The 21,235-nt window shown below is 34.2% G+C and overlaps 1 protein-coding gene across 2 annotated transcripts in view; it reads left to right on the forward strand.

Moving 5' to 3' along the window:
* The window catches only part of CSMD1 (CUB and Sushi multiple domains 1), a 1,179,538-nt gene that overhangs the window by 1,114,318 nt on the left and 43,985 nt on the right, over positions 1-21,235 (forward strand). For both annotated transcript variants that reach the window (XM_042802880.1, XM_042802881.1), the window contains exons 54-55: positions 559-732; positions 19,416-19,604. In XM_042802880.1, the coding sequence (XP_042658814.1) occupies positions 559-732; positions 19,416-19,604 (363 nt within the window). The remainder of the gene's footprint in view (positions 1-558; positions 733-19,415; positions 19,605-21,235) is intronic.

Genomic DNA, 21,235 nt, shown 5'->3' on the forward strand with positions numbered 1-21,235 from the left:
TGTCATTTAAGCATAACTAACACACCTAATATACATAATGGGAAAGATCTACTTCCAACAATGTTTTCTCTATTGCCATAAGAAAATCTGATTAAAACTACTCCAGCAAAGCAACTCAAGAACTTTGGAACAGGAAGGCTTCAGAACTCCAGAGTGTTCTGAAGCAGTATATCAAATTCAATTTTTTTTGACCCCACTACATTTTGAAGATTTCAGGGAAATATCATGAGTTCACTACATTTTTTAGGGTCTAATGTATGTCAGATGGGTGTCAAAATACATATATATGTGTATATAATTATTTATATTACAACTTTCAACATAAGGTATAAAGTAGATTCTGAAAATTTTCTTAAAAAAATATTTTTCTTCTGGAAGTTAACAATTCTGAATAAATATATCCTATATTTTATTTTTTTCTTTTTTTTTTTTTAATATAAATATAAACCACAAATTCATCAGGAAAAAAACCCAAACTAAATAGCTTCAACCTGCAAGTGCTTTCTTGGAAGAGTATCTTTGAGTTGGATGCTAGCCTATCTATTTTTCTTTTAACAGCAATCACATGTGGACATCCTGGAAATCCAGCTCATGGAATGACTAATGGCAGTGAGTTCAATTTAAATGATGTTGTAAATTTTACTTGCAACACTGGGTACTTACTTCAGGGTGCTTCTCGAGCACAGTGCCGAAGCAACGGGCAGTGGACTAGCCCTTTACCCAACTGCCGAGGTAAGAAACTTTCTCATATATTTTCTGTTCTGTAATGACTTATCTGAGGCATGATCCTTTACCTTGCCTTCAAGATATTGGGATATAATTCAGAAACACGACACCTAGGAACTTATTGCCACCTTTATTTGAGTTTTTGCATTTCTATTTTGGAAAATGGAGTTAGGGTGGAGTATTGGGGAAGCCCAGGCTTTTCAGTCTTTCACCTCAATGTTCTCAGACTGCAATCCCTAGCATATAGTTTATAGACATATAAAGTGTACTTTGTATCACAAAAGTTATATTACATTAATAAAACACTTGGGTATCTAGCCTGAATTAGGTGCATTAGAGTACAGTTTCCATAAATGTTTGATTACTCTTATTGAAACATAGTTATGCAAATGAATACTCATGCATGAAAGCACTATTAATTCTTCTGTATTTCCTAGCAATATCTTAGAGGTGTTCATAACTTTCCTATATATGAAATCTGACTTTTATTTCCCCAGAAAAAAAAAAATGATAAATTAAGATTTAATTCTGATTGTTTTTTTGTAGAGACATATTTGAACTTGATTACTAGTATGCTCTGGGTAAGATGGAGATGTTTGAGATGAGAAGGGTTTGTGTTGTGAAGAAACTTGTGTATCAAATGTATGTATTAGGGAAGAACAGAAGGAAACCATTTTAAAACACAATCCAAAATTCTCAGATTTCATTGTGTCCTTATAATTTATTTATCCAGATGCCAGTAATGAAATAAAGATTAAAAGGGAAACAAGCCTCGGAAGTCACCCTATTGTTACTCTTTCCATTTATGGCCACTGTTTTTATTTCCCTCAACTTTTGGCTATCATTGCAGAGTATAGAGCTAATATAAAATCTTTGGTCTGTTCCACCAATATCTTTATCAGACCACTAAAATTTGTTCATCAGTCTATTGGTTTTATGTTGTATGTCCCAAAATAGCTTGTACTGGTGTAGTAGATCCTTTCTCAATGCTGAATACAATAATAAGTTAATAATAATATTGTGAAATGTTTTCTTCTGAATCACTGAGGCAGTTTAAATATCTTCTGGCTATAAAATAATTGTAAATTGTCAGAGAGGTGAAAGGCAGGACAAGAGGTGAATCATGTAAGATATACCGAAAGGTCACAAAAGCCTGGAGAAAAGTTTTTGAGATGCTGTATATCCTTCACTCCAGAAGGAAATGTATTTGAATGGATCTAATTTTAAAATGTTGTTCTTGGTCATACTCCCTTTTCAAAACCGGGGGTCCATTTATAAATTTTAACAACAGCATTAATTTCCAAATGTGTAAACCAAAAACAAACAAAAAATGCTTAGTCTATGGAGACAATCTGATGATTTTGCCTGATATGGAACATGCAAAGAAATAGAACACAAAGATCAATCAATTGATCAATTGATCTCTCTTTACATGTATGCATATAGATAGACAACAATATATATATTATACTTAATATAGATTGTTGATTGTTAAATTAGAATTGACAAGTCTGGCAAGATTTTCCTTCTGTGACATAATTTGGCAAATCTTTGCTAAGTCATGCATACTCTGAAAAGTGTATCAAAAAAGTCACTTAGGTTTTTCCTTAGGCTGATGAACCTTTCATTTCTTTTGATTTATGAATTAATGCTGACTAAAAAATTAAGAGGCTAAAGTTTACTTTACAAATTTAAAACCCATGATTTCTAAATCATCTCTTCTTCTACTATTCAGAATACAAGTCTGGAATACCATTGATCAATCCAATTAGACAGATCCAGGTTTGACAGCTTGTTGAAAAGGGGGTTAATACAAAAACAGATAAAATAATTTATCCAGAAATGCAATGGCTAGTAAGCTTTTCCTGAGTATTTCCTTTCACTGGAAAAACAATCACTTAAATGTTAACTCAATGTAAGTACTATGCTTTTTGTCCTTTGTAACTTGTCTTTAAGGTGCTAAAGGAAATTGTACTCAGTGAAGTTTTTATAAAGATACACTGGAACTAAAAAATCATATAATAAGAAGTTAACTTCAGCTATTAGTAGCTTTATTATCTCAACCTGTTGGATTATTAAAAATCATATTGTATTACAATAGTGGTTCTTAAGAATAATAATTATCTTTGGTGATTAGCCCATCATATTTTTTCAGGGATAGCTGATGCAATTTCAGGCTCAATGTGTGTGGAATTGGATCTTTCATTCTCATTAAAACACTACAAAGACAGCAATTACCTCAGTCACTACCCTCAGAATTTATTCAAGTGAATTAACTAGCATAGCAATATAATTATTGGAATGGAGAAACAGGAATTAGCAAACTGTTCCTATTTAGGCTCATGTACTTTTTTTTCCCCTTTTATACTGTTTTGTTTTGCTAGACTTCAGTGAACAAACTCCTCTATCTCATCTGTGAGACATCTAAGTAAGGATTTTTTTTGTTTAAAATACACAATTTTTCACATATCCTGTAGATGCAGTTCAGGTCTGCTCAGTTTGACTGAGCCAGAGATTGCATGGTTTACTGAAGTTCAACCCCATTTACAAGCTGAGTTACTGAGCTATTTACATTGAACTCAAGTACATTTATTAAAAGGAAAACAAGTGAAAGAGAAAAAAAAAAAAAATGGAAATTTCTGAAAAATAATGCAAAGACTGAATAGATTTAAAAAATAAAAAATGTAAGAATTAGCAGCCTTATAATTACTCCAACATTATTTCAGTTATGTCTCCTGTCTACTATAATTTTCTTTTTTTAGTTCATCACATGAATTTGAGTGTTGTTCCTGGTGAATTTATGGTCTGAGGTCTTGTTTAGGGAGGTTGGTTTTCTGAAAGTAGTGAACATTCTAGATGCAACTCTGCCAAAATCCATTCACTTAAGAATGGCAAAATCCTACCAGGATGAAGTGGCCCAGAGTTCTCTCAGTTGAGTAGCTACAATTTTGTCTAATCTCATGCAGGTGGTGTAAAATTGGACTTTTACCGTTCACACAGTGCTTCTTCACTTCACTCTTCTCTTCACTTAATATTACTTTCTCTATAGCAATAGGCATTTTTCAGTGACTGTCTGGTATCTCTTCTACCATGAACTGTAAGGATCCATCTAATCTTGCTACCTACTGCTTGTCTGTTCCTTACTGTAGGTCTGTATGACAAAGCATAGAGGTGTTTAGCAACTGTAATCAATAAAGATTTAAAAAATATTGAAATCAATGTGACTTCAGTATTTTATATTATTTCAACTTGCAATAGTGGTCAGAATAGGGAATGGATAATTAGTTGTTTTTCTACAGTAGAATGTTAGAGTATGATTTGGGAGAATGTAATCTCAAGTTGAAAGAAGTAACTTGATTCTTTTCTGTCTTGTGTATCAGCAAGAATTGTATTGAAAATACAATTAAAACATTACTCAAATGTCATCACTTTTACTCTTGTCTGAGAAATTACAAAAATGAAGATGTATGAGTAAAGCACCAAAGCTCAGTCTCAGAGCCTTGGCTGAATATATGAAACTCACAGTTAGTGGGAGAAAGACTTGGTCAGACTAATACAAAAGTGTTGATGTGTGATTAACCTTGATCTCCAAGCGTGTTTGAAAAAAGGGATATATCATGAAGTTTGCAGTTTCTCCAGGTTCAAGTTTATCAACCTTCACATTTAAACTGTTTGAAAAAGAGATAGGTCATGAAGTTTACAGTTCCTCTAAGAAATCCTATGTTTTGGTTCTGTAGAGGAATATACTATCTAAAGTAAAAATAACTGTTTTAAATATATTCATGCACCAGAAGATATTTAGTTCCAATGCAAAAGCAATAGTCAATATCCACTTCAGTTTAAGCATATGAGTGTTAGAGTAGTTCTATACCATTGACCTATGACATGCATCTCTGATCTAGAAATTTAGGAGATTTTATTTCAATTATATGAAATTTTAAAATGTAGTATTAATTGTCTTGATAAGTGGTATTGTTTCATATATTAAGTTAATGTGGCTGGTTGATATTGCAATCAATATCTAGCGTTTCTTTCTGCTGTTCCTTCCTTTACCCTTTTTTCCTCTTCTCTGGTGTGGGTTCTCCACAGACTGCAGTTCCTTCAGGAACATCTGTCTGCTCTGGTGTATGTCCTCCATTGGCTGCAGCGAATGCTCCCCCATGCACCACCTCCTCCTCTGAACTTCGTGTTCCCTCTATTGTTTCTCGTTAATTTTTTATGTCCTCCTCCTCTCTCTTTGATGTTTTCTGCACTTTCCTAAATATATTTTGTGATTTGAGGAGAGACTGAGAGAAGGGGGTTTCAGTCTAGAGAAAAGAAGGCTCAGGGGAATCTTATCAACATTTATCTAAGGGAGGGTGTAAAAAAAGACAGCCAGACTTCACAGTGGTTCACACTGAAAGGACAAGGGGCAAAGGACACAAACTGAAACATAAGAAAAATCTTTTTAACTGTGAGGGTTGTAAAACACTTGAACAAATTACCCAGTGAGGTTGTGGAATCTCCATTCTTGTAGATATTCAGAACCTGACTGGACAAGGCCCTGGGCAAACTGATTTAGCTCTTCCTTTCAAGTTCAACTATTCTGTATAGTTTATGAAGACTTTGTCAGGTGCAGTTGGGGAATCTTGCTGAGGTGGTATGTGATGTCTCCAGACCTATTTTTCTGCTGATCCCACTGGCTACTACATAACACAGAGTTAACAAAAAGAAGCAGACTGCAAGCTTTTCAGATTAAAACACAGTCTCACAGACTGAGGTAAAATGGAACCACTTTATGAGACTGTAGCCTATATTATCTCATCTATCGTAAACTAGATGGGTAACTGAAGCAAATTTTTAACTATCTCTGCATGACTCAGAAAACACTTAAAGATACACATAAGTAAAGAGGATACAACTATTTTCCCCAAATTAGATGAATAGAGAACAAAAGGAAAGGAACTTCAATGAGTACAAATTTTTTCCACATATCACCCAAACACCATAAGAGATTATCTAAGTCCTAAGGTCCTAAAACCCTACTGTTTCTAGCCAGCAAGCATCAAAGCTTATGCTTAACTCAACACTGTTAAGCATAACTGAAGCAAAGGGAAAATAGATCTTCATATATTCCTGTGTAAATATTCTCTCTTAAAATGAATGAGTAATTGGAAATTTCTATAAAATAACATGTTTATATGCTGCTGCTCACAATTAATTTAGGAATTCACTGTAAAAAAAAACTTTCGGTCTTCCTTCAAAAGAATTAAAGTATATATCAGTATACCAGCTAGGCATGTTCCTACAGAACACTTCTCTGCATACATCTATCTAGTTTAATTCTACCTGTATAACTGGGCAAAGGAGTCTTCTTTACTGTAATCTGCCTCTCTATAACCTCATAGCATAATTACTTTTACATAATTTCAGTGAGAGCAGAATTTGATATAACATTTAAGATTTTTACTTCAGTAAATACTGTATTTTTGGACCATATGCTGTGAAAATTGTTCTGACATATTTTTATGGTAATTATGCTTTTTTATTTATAATTTGATATAGTTCGGATTAAAGGATGAATCTGCATAGTTCACAATGAGCAGAGATTCTTTTTTCCAAAATGCTTAAATAAAATAAATCTTGAATTATATTATTTACATGAAAGAAGAGCAAAAAGTCCTTACTTGTTATATTTAAAAAATAATAAAGTGTATTTCAGTGATGAAATCATGATGAAATGATAATTTTACATCCATTATTTAAAAAAAAAAAAAATCTGCCCAATAAATGGATTATACCAAATTTACCCTTAATGAATTGATTTGAACTTTCCTAAAACAAATAAAAGGTCTTCTTTTGGCATATGCTCTTCGTTTTAAAATTGCTTTTTTCCTAATGGGTAGAAAACATTTGTGTTAAAATTCATTGTTGGTGATGAATTATGAATTTGTGTACAAAGAAGGTAAATCTTCCAGCTCCTTAAATATACTGCTGGGAAGGGATTGATGTTCCTGGCAAACCTGTATCATTTAATTCAACAATGATTTTACGTATGACCTTTCTTTCAAACCTCGGTTGAGTTCACTTTAGTCAATAATGAATTTGGCTTCACTGAGACTCTACATGCAGTTACAACAAAATATATATTACTGCTTGAAGCTATTGGAGAAGATTATTTTATTTTATTTTATTTTATTTTATTTTATTTTATTTTATTTTATTTTATTTTATTTTATTTTATTTTATTTTATTTTATATTATTTATTTTGAAACTGAGCTATTATGTATGCATGGGAAAACTTGAAATTTTCAGAAAATAAACCTGGGCACTTCTCAGGCACTATTTTGCAATGATACCTTTCTTCTATCTATTTTGTCAGTAGGAGGTTAATTAATAAGTCACTGGCAGGAAATTTACTAAAGAAATTATATGAGGTTTTTTGCTTCACAAAAAAGCTGTGCACAAAAAAGATCATATATGATACTCTGGAGCCATATGATAATAACTTGTACAAAACAAACTATTTAAATATGTTTGTATATCCAAAATACACTGAAAGCACTGAACAGCCTTGTAATGGTATTTCCCCCCCACTGTTATTCTGATAATTTAATAAAAATGTCATTTGTTCTAGCAAACTGTTTTGGCACAGCAAGTAAAACCTTTAATCCCTTAAAATGAATGCATTTTTTAAAATTGGATTTTGGATCTATCTTCTGAGGTAATGTAATCATTAAAACACCTATGTATTGAAAAAATCATGTTCCTACTGTTTCTTTCACAAGTGAAAAAAAATGGCTTGTTGTGACATTCAGATACTTCATGAGATAAAACCCACAATATATCTGGTTTTAAATTTATATTCATATTTACATTTATATTCATATTTAATGCTATTTACATATCTAAGATTTGTAATAGTCTTTTCTAGAATGTTGAGATCACTGAAGTATGATTTTAAAATCATAATTTTTGAAATAGGACATTTTCATCTCAACATGGACTCTCTCTTTGCTTTTATTTATTTCATAAAGAAGATGTCAAGTAGTCAGTTTACTTGCCTTTAGACTGGAATCAAATGGCATGGGAAAAATTCTGGTAGCCAAATCTCTGTTTTCTTCAACAAACCTGATGGAGTAGGACCTGGTGCAGCATGCATGTGCCTCCCCAGAACAAGCTATGAAAATATAAAATCCTAAACTACTTTTCATAACTCTTAATCACCTATCATGGTTTGAGTTCAAAGGACAATCAAGCACCACACAGCATTTCACTCTCCCCTTTCTCTCCAGCGCTGACAAGAAGAAAATAAGCAAAAGCATAGGATTTGAGATAAGGACAGGGAGGGATGAATCACCCATTATGGTCATGGGCAAAAGACAGACTCATTAAGGGAATAAAAAAATAACATAAATTTAATACAGACACTTAACAACAACAACACTTAACAGAGTAGACAGTAAGAAGCATAGACACATCTTGAAAGCACCTCCCTCCACCCCTTTCTTCTTCCCGGGCTCCCGATATCTCCACCTCCTCCCCACAGTGATGCAGGAAGCAGGGGATGGGGAGTGCAGTCGGTGCTGCCACTTATTCCACCTTGGGAAGGGGGGGGGAAATTCTGGCATTTTCCCCCTACTCCAGAGTGGTCTTCCTCTCACAGGAGACAGTCATCCACAAACTTTCTTCAACATGAGTCCCTCCCATGGTCCTCTGCATTTACCTAGCTGCTCCAGCATGGGACACGAACTTTCTCCAACTCGAGTCACTCCCACAGGCTACAACCCTTCCTGAGCTGCTCCACGGTGGGATACCCCCACATGTTGCAATCCTCCCAGAGTTGAACTACACAGTGGAGGCTGCTCCTTCCCATAGGGTCCTGGCCTCCTTCAGGCGCAATCACCTGCTGAAGTGTGGGCTCCTCCACAGACTGCATGTCAGCATCTGCTCCACTGTAGACCTTCATGGGTGGAGGGAGGCTCACCCTGGAATTTCATCACAGGGTGTGGAGGCGCTCTGCACAGGCGCATCTCCCACCCTTCTCCTCCTTTTTTCCACTTACTTCAGTGTTCACACAGTTATTTGTTGTTCTCCTCACAACCCTAACTCCTCCTCCCAGGTCCCTTCTTAAATACGTTATCATAGAGGTACAGCTGATTGGCTCAGCCTTGGTCCACAGGCAAGTCTGACTTGGATCCCAGGGGATTTCAAGAAGCTTCTCACAGTGGTCCACTGCTGTAGCCCCTTCCCTGCTGCCAAAAAGCCCCACCACTCACAGAAACCCAGGACACTACCAAAAGGGTAGAATCAGATGGTCTCATCAGGGCTCTGCACTCCTGATTGCACTGCAAGTCATTTATCTATATATTATACTTGAAGTAAGAACTGCTGTATTAAACACCACACTTAACCACATCTTCTAGAATGGAAGTATTTGAAAGGAGATTTTCTTGCTCTGATTTCTTTGCTTTGACATTGGATAAAATGTCCTATCACTACCTGCCAGTTCGTAAGGCAGTGTCAGATTCATAATCTATGTCAGAAGAAGTGTATATCCTTTACTACCATTCCCTTCAGAATCACAGAATCATAGAATGGTTTGGCTTGGAGAAGACCTTGAAGATCATCTAGTTCCAACTCCCCTACCATGAGCAGGGATACCTTCCACTAGATGAGGTTGCTCAAAGCCACATCCCACCCAGCCTTGAACACTTCCAGTGAGGGGGCAGCCACCACTTCTCTGGGAAACCTGTTCCAATGTCTCATCACCTTCACAGTAAATAATTTCTTCTTTATATCCAATCTGAATCTACCCTCTTTCAGTTTAAAACTTTTACCCTTCATCCTATCACTACACTCCCTGATAAAGAGTCCCTCTCCATCGTTCCTATAGGCCCTCCTTAGGTACTAGAAGGTCTTTATGAGGTCTTCCAGGAGCCTTTTCTTCTCCAGGATGGACAACCTCAACTCTCTCAGCATCTCCTCATCAGGGAGGTGCTTCAGCCTCCTGATCATCTTCGTGCACCTTCTCTGGACCCACTCGAGCAGGTCCATTGTCTTATGCTGGGGGCCTCAGAGCTAAATACAGTACTCCAGGTGGGGTCTCATGAGAGTGGAGTAGAGGGGGGAGAATTACCTCTCTTGACCCACTGGCCATGTTTCTCTTGATGCAGCCCAGGACAAGGTTGGCTTTCTGAGCTGCGAGCGCACATTGCTGACTCATAGTCAGTTTTCCATCAACCAACATCCCCAAGTACTTCTTCACAGAGCTTCTCTCAATCCACTCATTGCCCCACCTGTACTTGTGCTTGGGATTGTCCTGACCCATGTGCAGGACCTTTCACTTGGTCTTGTTGAACTTCATGAGGTTTGCACGGCACCACCTGTCCAGCCTGTCAAGATCCCTCTGGATGGTATCCCTTCCTTCTAGTGTGTCAACTGCACCACACAACTTGGTGTTGTTGTCAAACTTGCTAGGGGTGCACTCAATCCCACTGCCTGTGTTCCCAATAAAGATGTTAAACAGTGTTCCCAACACTACCTGCTGAGGAACACCACTTATCAGTGCTCTCCACTTGGACATCTAGCCATTGACTGCAACACTTTGAGTGCAACCATTAAGCCAATTCCTTATCCACTGAGTGGTCCATGCATCAAATCTATGTCTCTCCAATTTAGAGACAAAGATGTAATGCGGGACAGTGTCAAATGCATTGCACAAGTCCAGGTAGATGACATCAGTTGCTCTTCCCTTATCCACCAGTGCTCTAACCCCATCGTAGAAAGGCACTAAGTTTGTCAGAATCTGTTATATCTTCTTATAAATGATATTTAAGAAATTTTTCTCCTATTAAAAACAAGTTTCTTAGAATGAGAAATGTTTTATTGGCCAGATCTGTTTCATCTGCCCAAGTTGCAGAGGTTTGAGCTAGATCATATTCTCTTGTCTGTTTCAGTAACTCCAGTCTATTTGTTAATAACAAAGAATTTAAATCTGTTCATTTATCCTGGTTTTGTATTGAATTTCTATTTGGAAAGTTCTTTCTTTCTTTATCTCATTACTGGTAGATTCTTGAAAAGCTCAATTAGACTTTTTGTCTTATCAACAATCTGAAATCTATAAGGGACTGTAAATTTTGTTGTGGTTTCTTTAGTGGATATATCATTTGAACTAGTGGTCATATGTTCCACTCCTTCACTGACAAGAAAAATAAGCTTTCTGATGACAGTTGATAGAAGGGTAGAAGAGATTGAGACTGATGGCAAATTCTTCTCATCCAAAGATAAAACAACTCTGAATTTAAGTAGTTTTCCATCTAAGGTGGTATCAAGGATTCATATAAGTTGAGAAAATTTTATATTTTTTTTTTTTTTCCAGAGACCTTTGTTGAGACTTTGCATACTTTGAATGTTAGACATACTTAAACTATTCATGTTGATAGCATGATGATTTCCTTCAGAAGGATAATTAGAGCTTAATTCTAAGGTGCCATGGGAGATGCCATACAGTGTCTGAGATATTTACTTGAAACTGACAGAAATGACACAGGACTTTAAATTATTCCTGCACCTCTCTGGAGTTGCACCTGTCTAGAAGTCAGGCAAAGACATCTCAAAAGGTAGTAGAAACATCTGTAGGGACAACTGAATAGAGTTCCTCTTCCATGTGGAAAACAATACTCTAAGAAAAATCTAAAGAGAAAGACTTTAAGACATGACCTCAGAGTTTGTATTATTATGACAAAGGCTAATGTGTTGATACTACTTGTACATAGATGTCCACAAAGGAATTTACATATAAATGACACATATAGAGAAAAATGACAGGTAAATACTTTATCTTTCTGATCTGCTAGTGTAATGATGTGGATGGAGGAGGAAGAAATTTCATATGTACTCAAGAGAAAATATATGCTTTTTAAATTAGTTAATCTGGTATTCCAAAAAAGTTGGTGTTTCTGTTCAAAGCTTAAAAAAATAATGGCAAGTTCATGGAATTTCCTTTAACATACTTCTTCCTCCATTTTTATTTTAGTATAGTTTTAGCTAGTTAGTTGTTCAAAAACTCTGGAAGAATTTTTCCATTAGAAAACATAAGAAAGATTGCATTTTTTTGTAACAATAAAAGAATATTTGGCCTGTTTATATCAATGACAGATATTTTGGAATGCAATTAAAAGTGGTGTGTCTTAGCTTTTCATCTCTCAAGCAAACAAATGTGAACTATGTATGTCGTTGAATCTATTAACCTTAGTTAAGGCATTGTTTCTACCAAGATATTATTTAGCAAATTATTAGTATTAATTTGCAGTATTATGAACAATATTTATACTGCATAAATTACAGTGAAAATTTCCTTGGTCTAGGTTCATCAAAAATATGATGTCAGGACCTTAGATTTCAGATAGATTTTAATAGTATATGTAAAAACACAAACCACTCTGCTTCCTAAATAAATATTTTATTTTTATGGTTTACATCGCCAGCATTTCTATGATAAAATTACTCTCCAACTGGCCTCTGTTATAAAAATAACAACCGAAAAAAATCAGACTCGTATGTATTTGAGCCTTTTGCAAAGTGAAGTTTTAAGTCAACCATTTTCTTTGTTTGTTTTTTCTTTACTTCACTGAATAGTTATCATTTTTCTGTATTGTTGTTTTTGCACTTAACTTTGCTAAAATTCCACAGACTGGTCATTTTATAATCATGTTTTCACAATCAGTACCTTATTTTTTTATAAACAGCGTTTCTTAGAATTTGTCATAGCGTGAGTTCTCTGCTCTTATTCACTCTGAGTGCCAGTCCCTATACATGTTCTAGATACTGATATTAATTCAATACTTTTCAGATAAAAATGTTTAAAACCACTGTTGATCAAATAAGAAAGTTTAAAAAAGAAGCTTAACATTGTTTCTGTCAAGGGAAGAAAAAAAAACAAACCAAACCAAACCAACAAACAAACAAAAAAAAAAAACAGAAAGAGTGAGAACAAGAAATGAAATACTGTGAATGACGTACTTTTTGATGATCATTCAACTTTTTAATAGAAAACTGCCTAAAAGATTCTGACATGGTCTTTTAACTTCTTTGTCCTCAAGGGTTTGAATCTACTCAGTGTGAGGTTCCAAAGTCATCGGGGCAGACTTGAAACTTTCTCCTGCTTTTCTCAACAGACTAAATTGAGAATGCCAGAATTCATTTCCCATGTAACCCTTGACAGCTGTCATTGAGAGAAAGCAATCTCCGACTACTCTCAGCGTGATTTACAACTGAGTCCCCAGGGTGAAAGGCAATCAGGGAAACTACTGCCTTAGTTCTGTATGCTGGCCAACTCAAATTCTTTCCTGAAGTACTCCTTTCTGCAGCCCTTCTTAGCAACAGCACACTTGTATATATATATCTATTTAAAAATCTATAGCTGATGTTAAATGACACTGCAGGCATAATTTTGTTTACTTTTTTAGCATGAGCAATAGTATTCTCTTGCATAATCATTTGATAAGACTAGATGTATGATGCAAGAATTCTGTTGCACAGAGCACATGCTTAAATTATGCATTCAGTGACTATTCTGTATTTTATTCATCACTGAGTTGCCTAAACAGATACTACTTGTACAAGAATGAGAACAGTATATCACACAGACAAACTGATACTTTGTGACTGTAATATATACCTTGAATATTCCATATTTCTGGTCTGCATGGAGAATTAATTTTTTCTATTCTCCCTATTGTGTTTCAAATATAATTCAGTTAGGATTTGTTTTGGATAGCTTTAGGGCAGCATATATTCATGAAACAAAGGGTTTTTTTCTTAATTTCCAATACTGTTTTTTCAGAAGCTAACTTGGCAGGCTTACCCATTAAACCAAAGTTTAAAATTTAAGCAGTTTTTTTATTTAGTTTTATTTTAATAGTCTTAATTGTACTAAAAAAGGGCCAGCTGTTGTGAATGTTTGCTAAAAAATAAACCTAGGGAAGACTTGAGTAATCCATAAAATGGGAAGAATTTCTGAAAATAATTGTGCTCATGAATATACAAAACCTTTAAAAATGTCAAAATTTTGCAATATGCTTCAGATTTTTCTTCTACTTCAATACAATATTCCGATATTCAATTTAGAAGAATTTGGCCAAATATTTACAGTGTTTTGTTTCAAATAAGCCAGTGTATATTTGACTTCAATAACAATTATTTTCACTAAATTGCAGTGGAAAAAATATTTTTGCTCTTTCTTTTGAACAAATTTTAAAATGCCGCGTCACTATTTTACTGCTTTTTACTTTTATAGTATTTTTATCTGTGCAGAATTTCACTGATTATCTTTAATTAAAGCAATGTATCACTTTGAGCTAGAAATAAAATAAGCATTCAACATTATGGTTAAAGAAATTGTACTTCCAGATATTCTGGAGTTCTCACAACTCCCAGATGAGACTTCCACATGACTGATAGTTCATGAAGCCATAACAGGTTGTCTGTATTTTTGCTCTGGAAGGCTTTTTTTTTTTTTTTTTTTTTTTTTTGGTTGTGCCTATAGATGCCTAGTATCCTCCCCATTCCAGCAAAAGAGAGTACCAGGGCATCTGCTGCATTTCTGTCCTCATTCAGAACTTCAGGCAAGACATTACTTTTCTCCCCAGAGCAGCCCTATCTTGGAGGGACTGGATAAATACTGCAAGCGATGTTCTTCATGGTAAAGTGGTTGCAGAGCATTCATTCTGTCTTCTTGTAGACTCTTGAGAAAACATAGCAATGACTTTAAATTGCAGTGGTAGACAAGTTCTCACTTAGGATGTGATAAACATAAAGTCAAAGCTCTTAATCAGTCTGAAGATTATCGAGCTGACTTTTAAAGACTGTCCTGTGTTCTGGAGGTGGGTATTCTTTGTCACTCCTGTTTGTGGTTTCTTGGTTTGAAGAGTAGAAGTTAAGATGTTTTTCTGGTCAGAAGAAGGCGTAAGAGGCTATATGAGCCTCTAACACAGTTCTTAGTCCCTTCAATTACAGTGAACAGATTTGATTGCCGAAACTACTCATAGGGCTGTTTTATCCTGTTACTGTTTAGTATTAAAAAGTATGGAAAGGTTCTGTGTATCATAGATAATCTATAAAGCAGGGTTATATTTTCTTATCAGTGGAAAACTGTCCAGAAGTCAGAAGCATGAAACTAGGGAAAAGTTCAGATCTATAAAATACCTTTTTGATCCAAAGGTATTGACCAAGAATAATAATGCTATTGTGCCCTCTTGACAGAGCTGAAAGTAAGGTGTGTAATTAAGCTGCTTTGTATCCTAGGAGTAGTGAAAGGCAAAAGAAGCATAATGTCAATTTGCAAATCCAGGTACTGGAAACTGATAACCTTTACTCAATGAGAATTATGTTGCATGTATATCTATGTCAGTAAATTCAAAGTCAAATAGACTTGAAACAGTAATGTAGTTCACCAAAACACCTATACACTGTTCAGTGCACACATAAAATATTTTTTAAAATTGAAAGAAATTCTAACATTTAACAGCTTATAATCATTCAAAGATTAGAAATTGTACAGTATCACATATGCATTCTTGCTATATTTAGTGCTTTTAAACATTGGAAAGACAACAGAGTAACTTCCAATCCTGTGAGAGTGAGTAAAACTTTGTCTTGTATTCATTATCCTCTGACCCAGCCAAACAGTATAGAACCCATCTTCCTAATAAAGAACAAAACTACAGGCTTCTGTTTCAAAGCTCTGATTTTAGCCATTGTCATTATTTTATTTGACTAGTTTTAAGAAATAAGAATAAAATTTTCCTTTTTTTTTTTTTTTTTTTAGGCAGCTAAACCTTGTAAGTAGCTTTGTGAATTATTTAAAATTTAAGTAGCATAAAATTTTGCTTAACCAGAATTAATGGTTTTGACAGTGTTTCATTTTCTAATCTGAACAAAATCAAACCAGAAAAAAAATCATTTTTGGGAAATGAAAAAGCTGGAAATACTGTCATCTAAATGATTCTGTTTTCAAGCATTTATGATAAAAAGAGTTAAACCATGGGCAAACCACAAATGCCACCTATGCTTTCTGTGGCTTTCAGTGCAAAAGCTTAATACTGAAACATTTTGAAAATATTGCATGTCATTCCAGGAATTACATCATTTTTCTTCAAATACATAATATTCAGTCTTCAAATTTACTCACCTCTATCCTTTTGTTTCTGTGCTAGCTTTCAGATAGGAGCAAACTGATTGAAAATGAATGTGGAACTTTTAAAATTCATAAGCACTATTGTAACTTTTATTTTCACTGATTCTGAACAATCATGCTAATGTAGCCATGGTATTGTAAGTATAACCTGTTTGTATTTAACATCTAGAACCCTAGAAAAGAAGTAAAAGGTCAAGAAATTTCATTATCAGACAAAACAAAACAAAAACAAAAACAAACAAACCCAACAAAACAAAACCAAAACAAAAAAAAAACCCACACTCAAAATCCCACCAGAAAATAAACTAAAAATATAAATTGAATGGAAGAAGATTTTTGCAAAAGAAATTTTGAGATCACAAGAATCTAAGTTAGAAAGACAAACAATATGAATCTTGTCCTATAGCTTAGAAAAAAAGTCTAGTAATATGTGTCTGCATGCAAATTTCCACTAGTTTTTTATTTTTGTTAATGAAATATCACTGTAGAAATATATATATTGTTTAAGCTGCTCATGGCCAATTTCCAGTACTATAATACTGACTTAAAAAAATGTGGATAATATTAAATGGAGACTACTAAACATGCACCTGTACTGTGGATATGAGTACAGCAAGGAGTTCTAGTTACACTAGGATAAAATTTCTAATACATAAAAGTTTTAAAAATGATTGATACATTTGTATTAATTCAACTTTGACCTATTACAGATTTTTTTGATTTATATTCCAGAGGATTTTTACAGTCATAAAAGACAATTAACTTCCATACATTTTTACCTGTATAGAGATTATTTAAAGAAAGAGCTGCTCTTGCTGTTAATTAAGATGATTGTTAAAACAGTTGGCTATCAGTAGAATGAAAAAGTGTTATTTTGCCATAGTTACTTTGTGGTATGCAGTTTCATTGAAAAATGGTGTACTGATTAGAGCACGGACTTAGGTCTCCGAACACCTGAGTTCAGTTCTGCACCAGTATAAATATTCCATATAAACTTGGACATCAATTTGCGATATGATGGATCAGAATACTGATATTGTGTTATTGTGAAGTTGGGGATTTAAACTGTAATAATTTATAATAGTAATTTTAGCCAAGTAGAAAGATTGTGAAATATTCACTTCTTCATTTAAAATCAAATGTATCTATATTTTTAAACTAAATAGTTCCTGGACATGGGAACTTAATTGTCTGTACTTATTAAGAAAGTTCTCCAACAAATTTTTCATTTGAACCAAGTAACATACCCACATGAATTGTTCTGAGCATGGTTCAGGTGTTAGCATGGACAGCAGAACCATTCCTGATGAGCAGTTCAGAGAAATTCACCTGAATCTGGAGGGTAGCAGAGCACAACAGCATAGATGTGGCCATTGTCTACTGGCCTCATGCCAGAGAACAAGTGCTGGTATTCTTTACTTTCTACTGATAAAGATGTAGCTTCAAATGTTAAGGAAATTATATACATATGTAGAGAAGGATATGTTCATACAAGGCAACTTACAACTCTGCAGAGGATGGAGGCTACTTCCAAAGGCAGAAGCTTTACAGCAGCATCTACACAGTACTACACCACATCTAATTGCCTGAGAAACAGGGTTAATTATGACGCGGTGTGCATTGCTTCTGGGAGCTGTGCTAGTTTCTATAACAAAGAATTGCACTGTGAATACAGACATATGAGCTCATGCAGATCTAGATTAGTATTTTGTTAGGGCATCATGTCAGTGAGTTGTACATTTTACAAACTTTCACTTGTGTCCCGGCTCTACAGTGATAGTTTTATTGATAGAATTAGACATAGTTGACAGTGCTTAGGAATAACGGAAGAAAAATAGTAACAAAGAATGTGTAAAGTAAAAAGAATAAAGCACTTTCTCTTGATAGTAGTCTTAATTAGGGGTCCTCAGAAGCAGGAATTTTCAGAGTTCTTCAAAGCAAGTACAGAGACACAGACTTCCACATCCAAATCTTTCACAAATTCCAAAGAGCAGTGAGATTTTATGACTTTGCATTTTTCCCTCTTTTATGGAACAGTAAAAAAGTCATGAGGCAAAAAGCTATTTGCTTCTGTCAATGAAATCCCAGTGTAAACATGTATTTATTTAACTTGCATGTATATGATTTACATATAACATTTACAAGGTTATAACACTAATTTTAAATAAATGTTAGTATTATGAAATATAAGTTAAACTGTTATAATGTAAACTAAATGTAACTTCTCTGGTGACTTATTTCATAGGATTCACCGTAAAACAGAAGGGGAATAGTTTCAGTTAGGAGACTGTAATTTTGCTACTCCTCAGAAAAAAGGAAGCAGGTCTCTTCCATTAACCAACTCTCTTCATCAGTCTAAATAATGTATTACTAATGCTTTATGTACCCCATTGTAATACCTAATGTTTTTTAAATGTATCTTGCTTTTCTGTGTAATTATATCTTCAGTATTTTTTATAACAATCAGTAGATGGCAAATAGGTTTTCATATTGGAAAAGCTGACTTGTTCTAGTGTATTAGCTAATCAGTAAATTTTAATTATGTGTATTATAAAACTTAACCTTTTGAAAAAAGTATGATTTAAGAGTAAAAAACAGTGCATTAGTGACTCCATAGGTGTTACCTCTAAAATGATAATGCTGTCTGAGATTCTTCTCTGTTGATTTCTCTTTAATGAAAAATGATTTGAACTCTTATTTATACTATTACGTTTAAAGCAAAGACAAGATAGGGGTGGAGTAGGCATTTATAACTTTTCATATAGCTTCAGATGAATATGCAGCAAAATTGGGAGTCTGCAATGGAGATCTCAGTGTCCCATCATAATCTTCTACCAACAATCCATCATGTTCACTGCAGAGTATAAAGTGAAAGATTGGGGACACTGGATATAATTTTCATATAAAAACTAAACAGTCATGACAAAACCCATAATAGTTTTTGGTTTTTAACTGCTATCTGCATTTTTAACTGCATCACGATTTTTGGTGTTTATCCTCACACCTAACTCCACTATCAAGTATTTGATTTTTCACCATCTTCCTTTTTCTGTTCAATGCATTAATAGCAGAAAATGTTTTTGTTAATGTTGGAAGCAATTTTTTTCTTATTTCAGGAAATTGAAAAAGAAAATGTTATAGTGTTATTTAAAATATGTATTGGTTTGATTTCAATTTGGTTTCTTCACATAAAAATTACATAGGAGACCAAACCAAGCGTACCAAGAGAATGATAAAAAATTTCTGCAATTTCTCTTTATCTTTGAACCGCTTGTACATCCAGGACTGTTGCAAGAGCTAGAGCAAAATTCTAGTATTAATTTCAAAACAAAAAGATATAGACTTACTTAGGAGTCAACATATCTGATATTAAAGTCAAATAAAAACCACAAAGGATACCAAATGGACCACAGTCATGAGCTGCTAGTAAAGTAACAAAAAAATCATTGTTAACGCTTTCTTTATGACAGTGCTACTATGCATCAGTGATAAACACTGTTTGTCTTACAGTGGTGAACTGTTCTGATCCTGGCTTTGTGGAAAATGCAATTCGGCATGGACAGCAGAATTATCCTGAAAGTTTCAAATATGGAACAAGTGTGGCATACCATTGCAAGAAGGGCTTTTATTTGTTGGGCTCATCTGCTTTGACCTGTAAAGCTAATGGCTTATGGGATAGATCACTGCCAAAGTGTTTGTGTAAGTATTCATGCAGTTCAATGAACATTAAATAACGGTGCATGATTTTTAGTCATGATAGACAAAAAAAAAGTGTAGCTAACTACTGAGGAACAAAACTGGACTTTAGGATCAATGTACTTCAAATTGTACTGCTTAGTGAGAAGGGATTAAGACAAGATGTCATGCAACTTGTCATTTAAAATGGGTTTAGAAGGAACTGTGGAGTTAGTATTTCAAATGATAGAAAGTTAAGATTAATTTCTGCTTTTGGTGTATTGTTAAGATATTTGAAAACAGCTAGGGAAATCTAAAATCATTATTTATATGTTATTATTTAGATTGATAGTCAAAGACCATTAATGACTGTCTCAGAGTTATTTTTTTCAGACATATTTAAATGTGTATGTGAGAACAAATCTATGAAATGTAGGAACTGTAGGAATGTTTTGCTCAAGAGGGTCTTTCCATAACATCACTTCATAATTCCTCCATCAATTTTTCCTCAGAGAGGGAGGATATCTTTTGGTGTTTCCTATAATCAATTAAGTGAGCTTCAGATCTCTAGAAAAAACAGTTTGGTTGACTTCCATTTTCCATTGAAGTATTTTTCTTCTCTGATTACAATTAATTTTCTGACATATTTCTGAATTAAAATAGGAAATAATAAATTAAAGTATACTTTAATTTGCATACACATCAGATGATTTTACAAGTTTTTGCTTTACAGAATTGATTGCTTAGTTAAATGTTTCAGTTTATGAATTTATACTTAAATACCAATCATATCAGTAAATATAAATAGGTTAGCGTATTTGTTTCTTTTTTATGCTTGCTTTCTTCCTACTGATATATATTGAATATCCACATGACCCAAGCAGTTTTGTTTTTATTTTCACAACAATCTATGCTTTCAATATCTGTCAATAAGAGCTATAATCTGAAAACTGGGTTTATTCACATTTCAATAATAAAATAATTAAAAAATATACAACTTTTTAAAATAAAAAATAGCTGCATAAAATTGTTCATTTGTCAAGAATATATTACTGATACAAACATGTGCCTCACTTTTTGTATCTTAGAAAAACTATTGTGAAAGTCTGTGGCCCAATTCTGTTGGTGATTCTTTCCTACTTCCAGGAATGGGCTTTCAGTTTGAAGGGACACTATGCAAGAGGCAGAGAGGATGGGGAATCTAGATCACCTAGAATAATTACCCATCTTCCCACATAAAGTGTTTTGGAAGTTTCATAGCATTTACATGGCTTTCTGTTTTTAGGCAGAGTTCAAGGAAGGTTGTAGGTGACCATCCCCTCAGAATAGGAATTCCTGACCTTACTCTGGGGACTATTGATTGAGGCCCTTGGAGCTTTCAAATGAGCCTGGGAGGTGCCTATGTTCCTCAGTCACCTGCTGGATTAGCTGCTGCTAATTTGCTGCTGTCAGACTGAAACACTATCTGAATCCTAAATATCACCAGGACAAATTTAACATTCTTTCCCCATAAGAAAACCTCATGAATAGGGCTCTGTCTGTGAGAAAGATCTGTTTATCTATTCACATATAAAGTCACTCAGCGTCTTTTCAAATACTATGAGACATGTAATTTTCAAAGATTATCAGTGATAATCTCTTTTTTTTTCTGAGTG

This window comes from Tyto alba, unplaced genomic scaffold, assembly GCF_018691265.1.
Source record: "Tyto alba isolate M040663 unplaced genomic scaffold, T.alba_DEE_v4.0 Super-Scaffold_40, whole genome shotgun sequence".
Taxonomy (NCBI): Eukaryota; Metazoa; Chordata; class Aves; order Strigiformes; family Tytonidae; genus Tyto; species Tyto alba.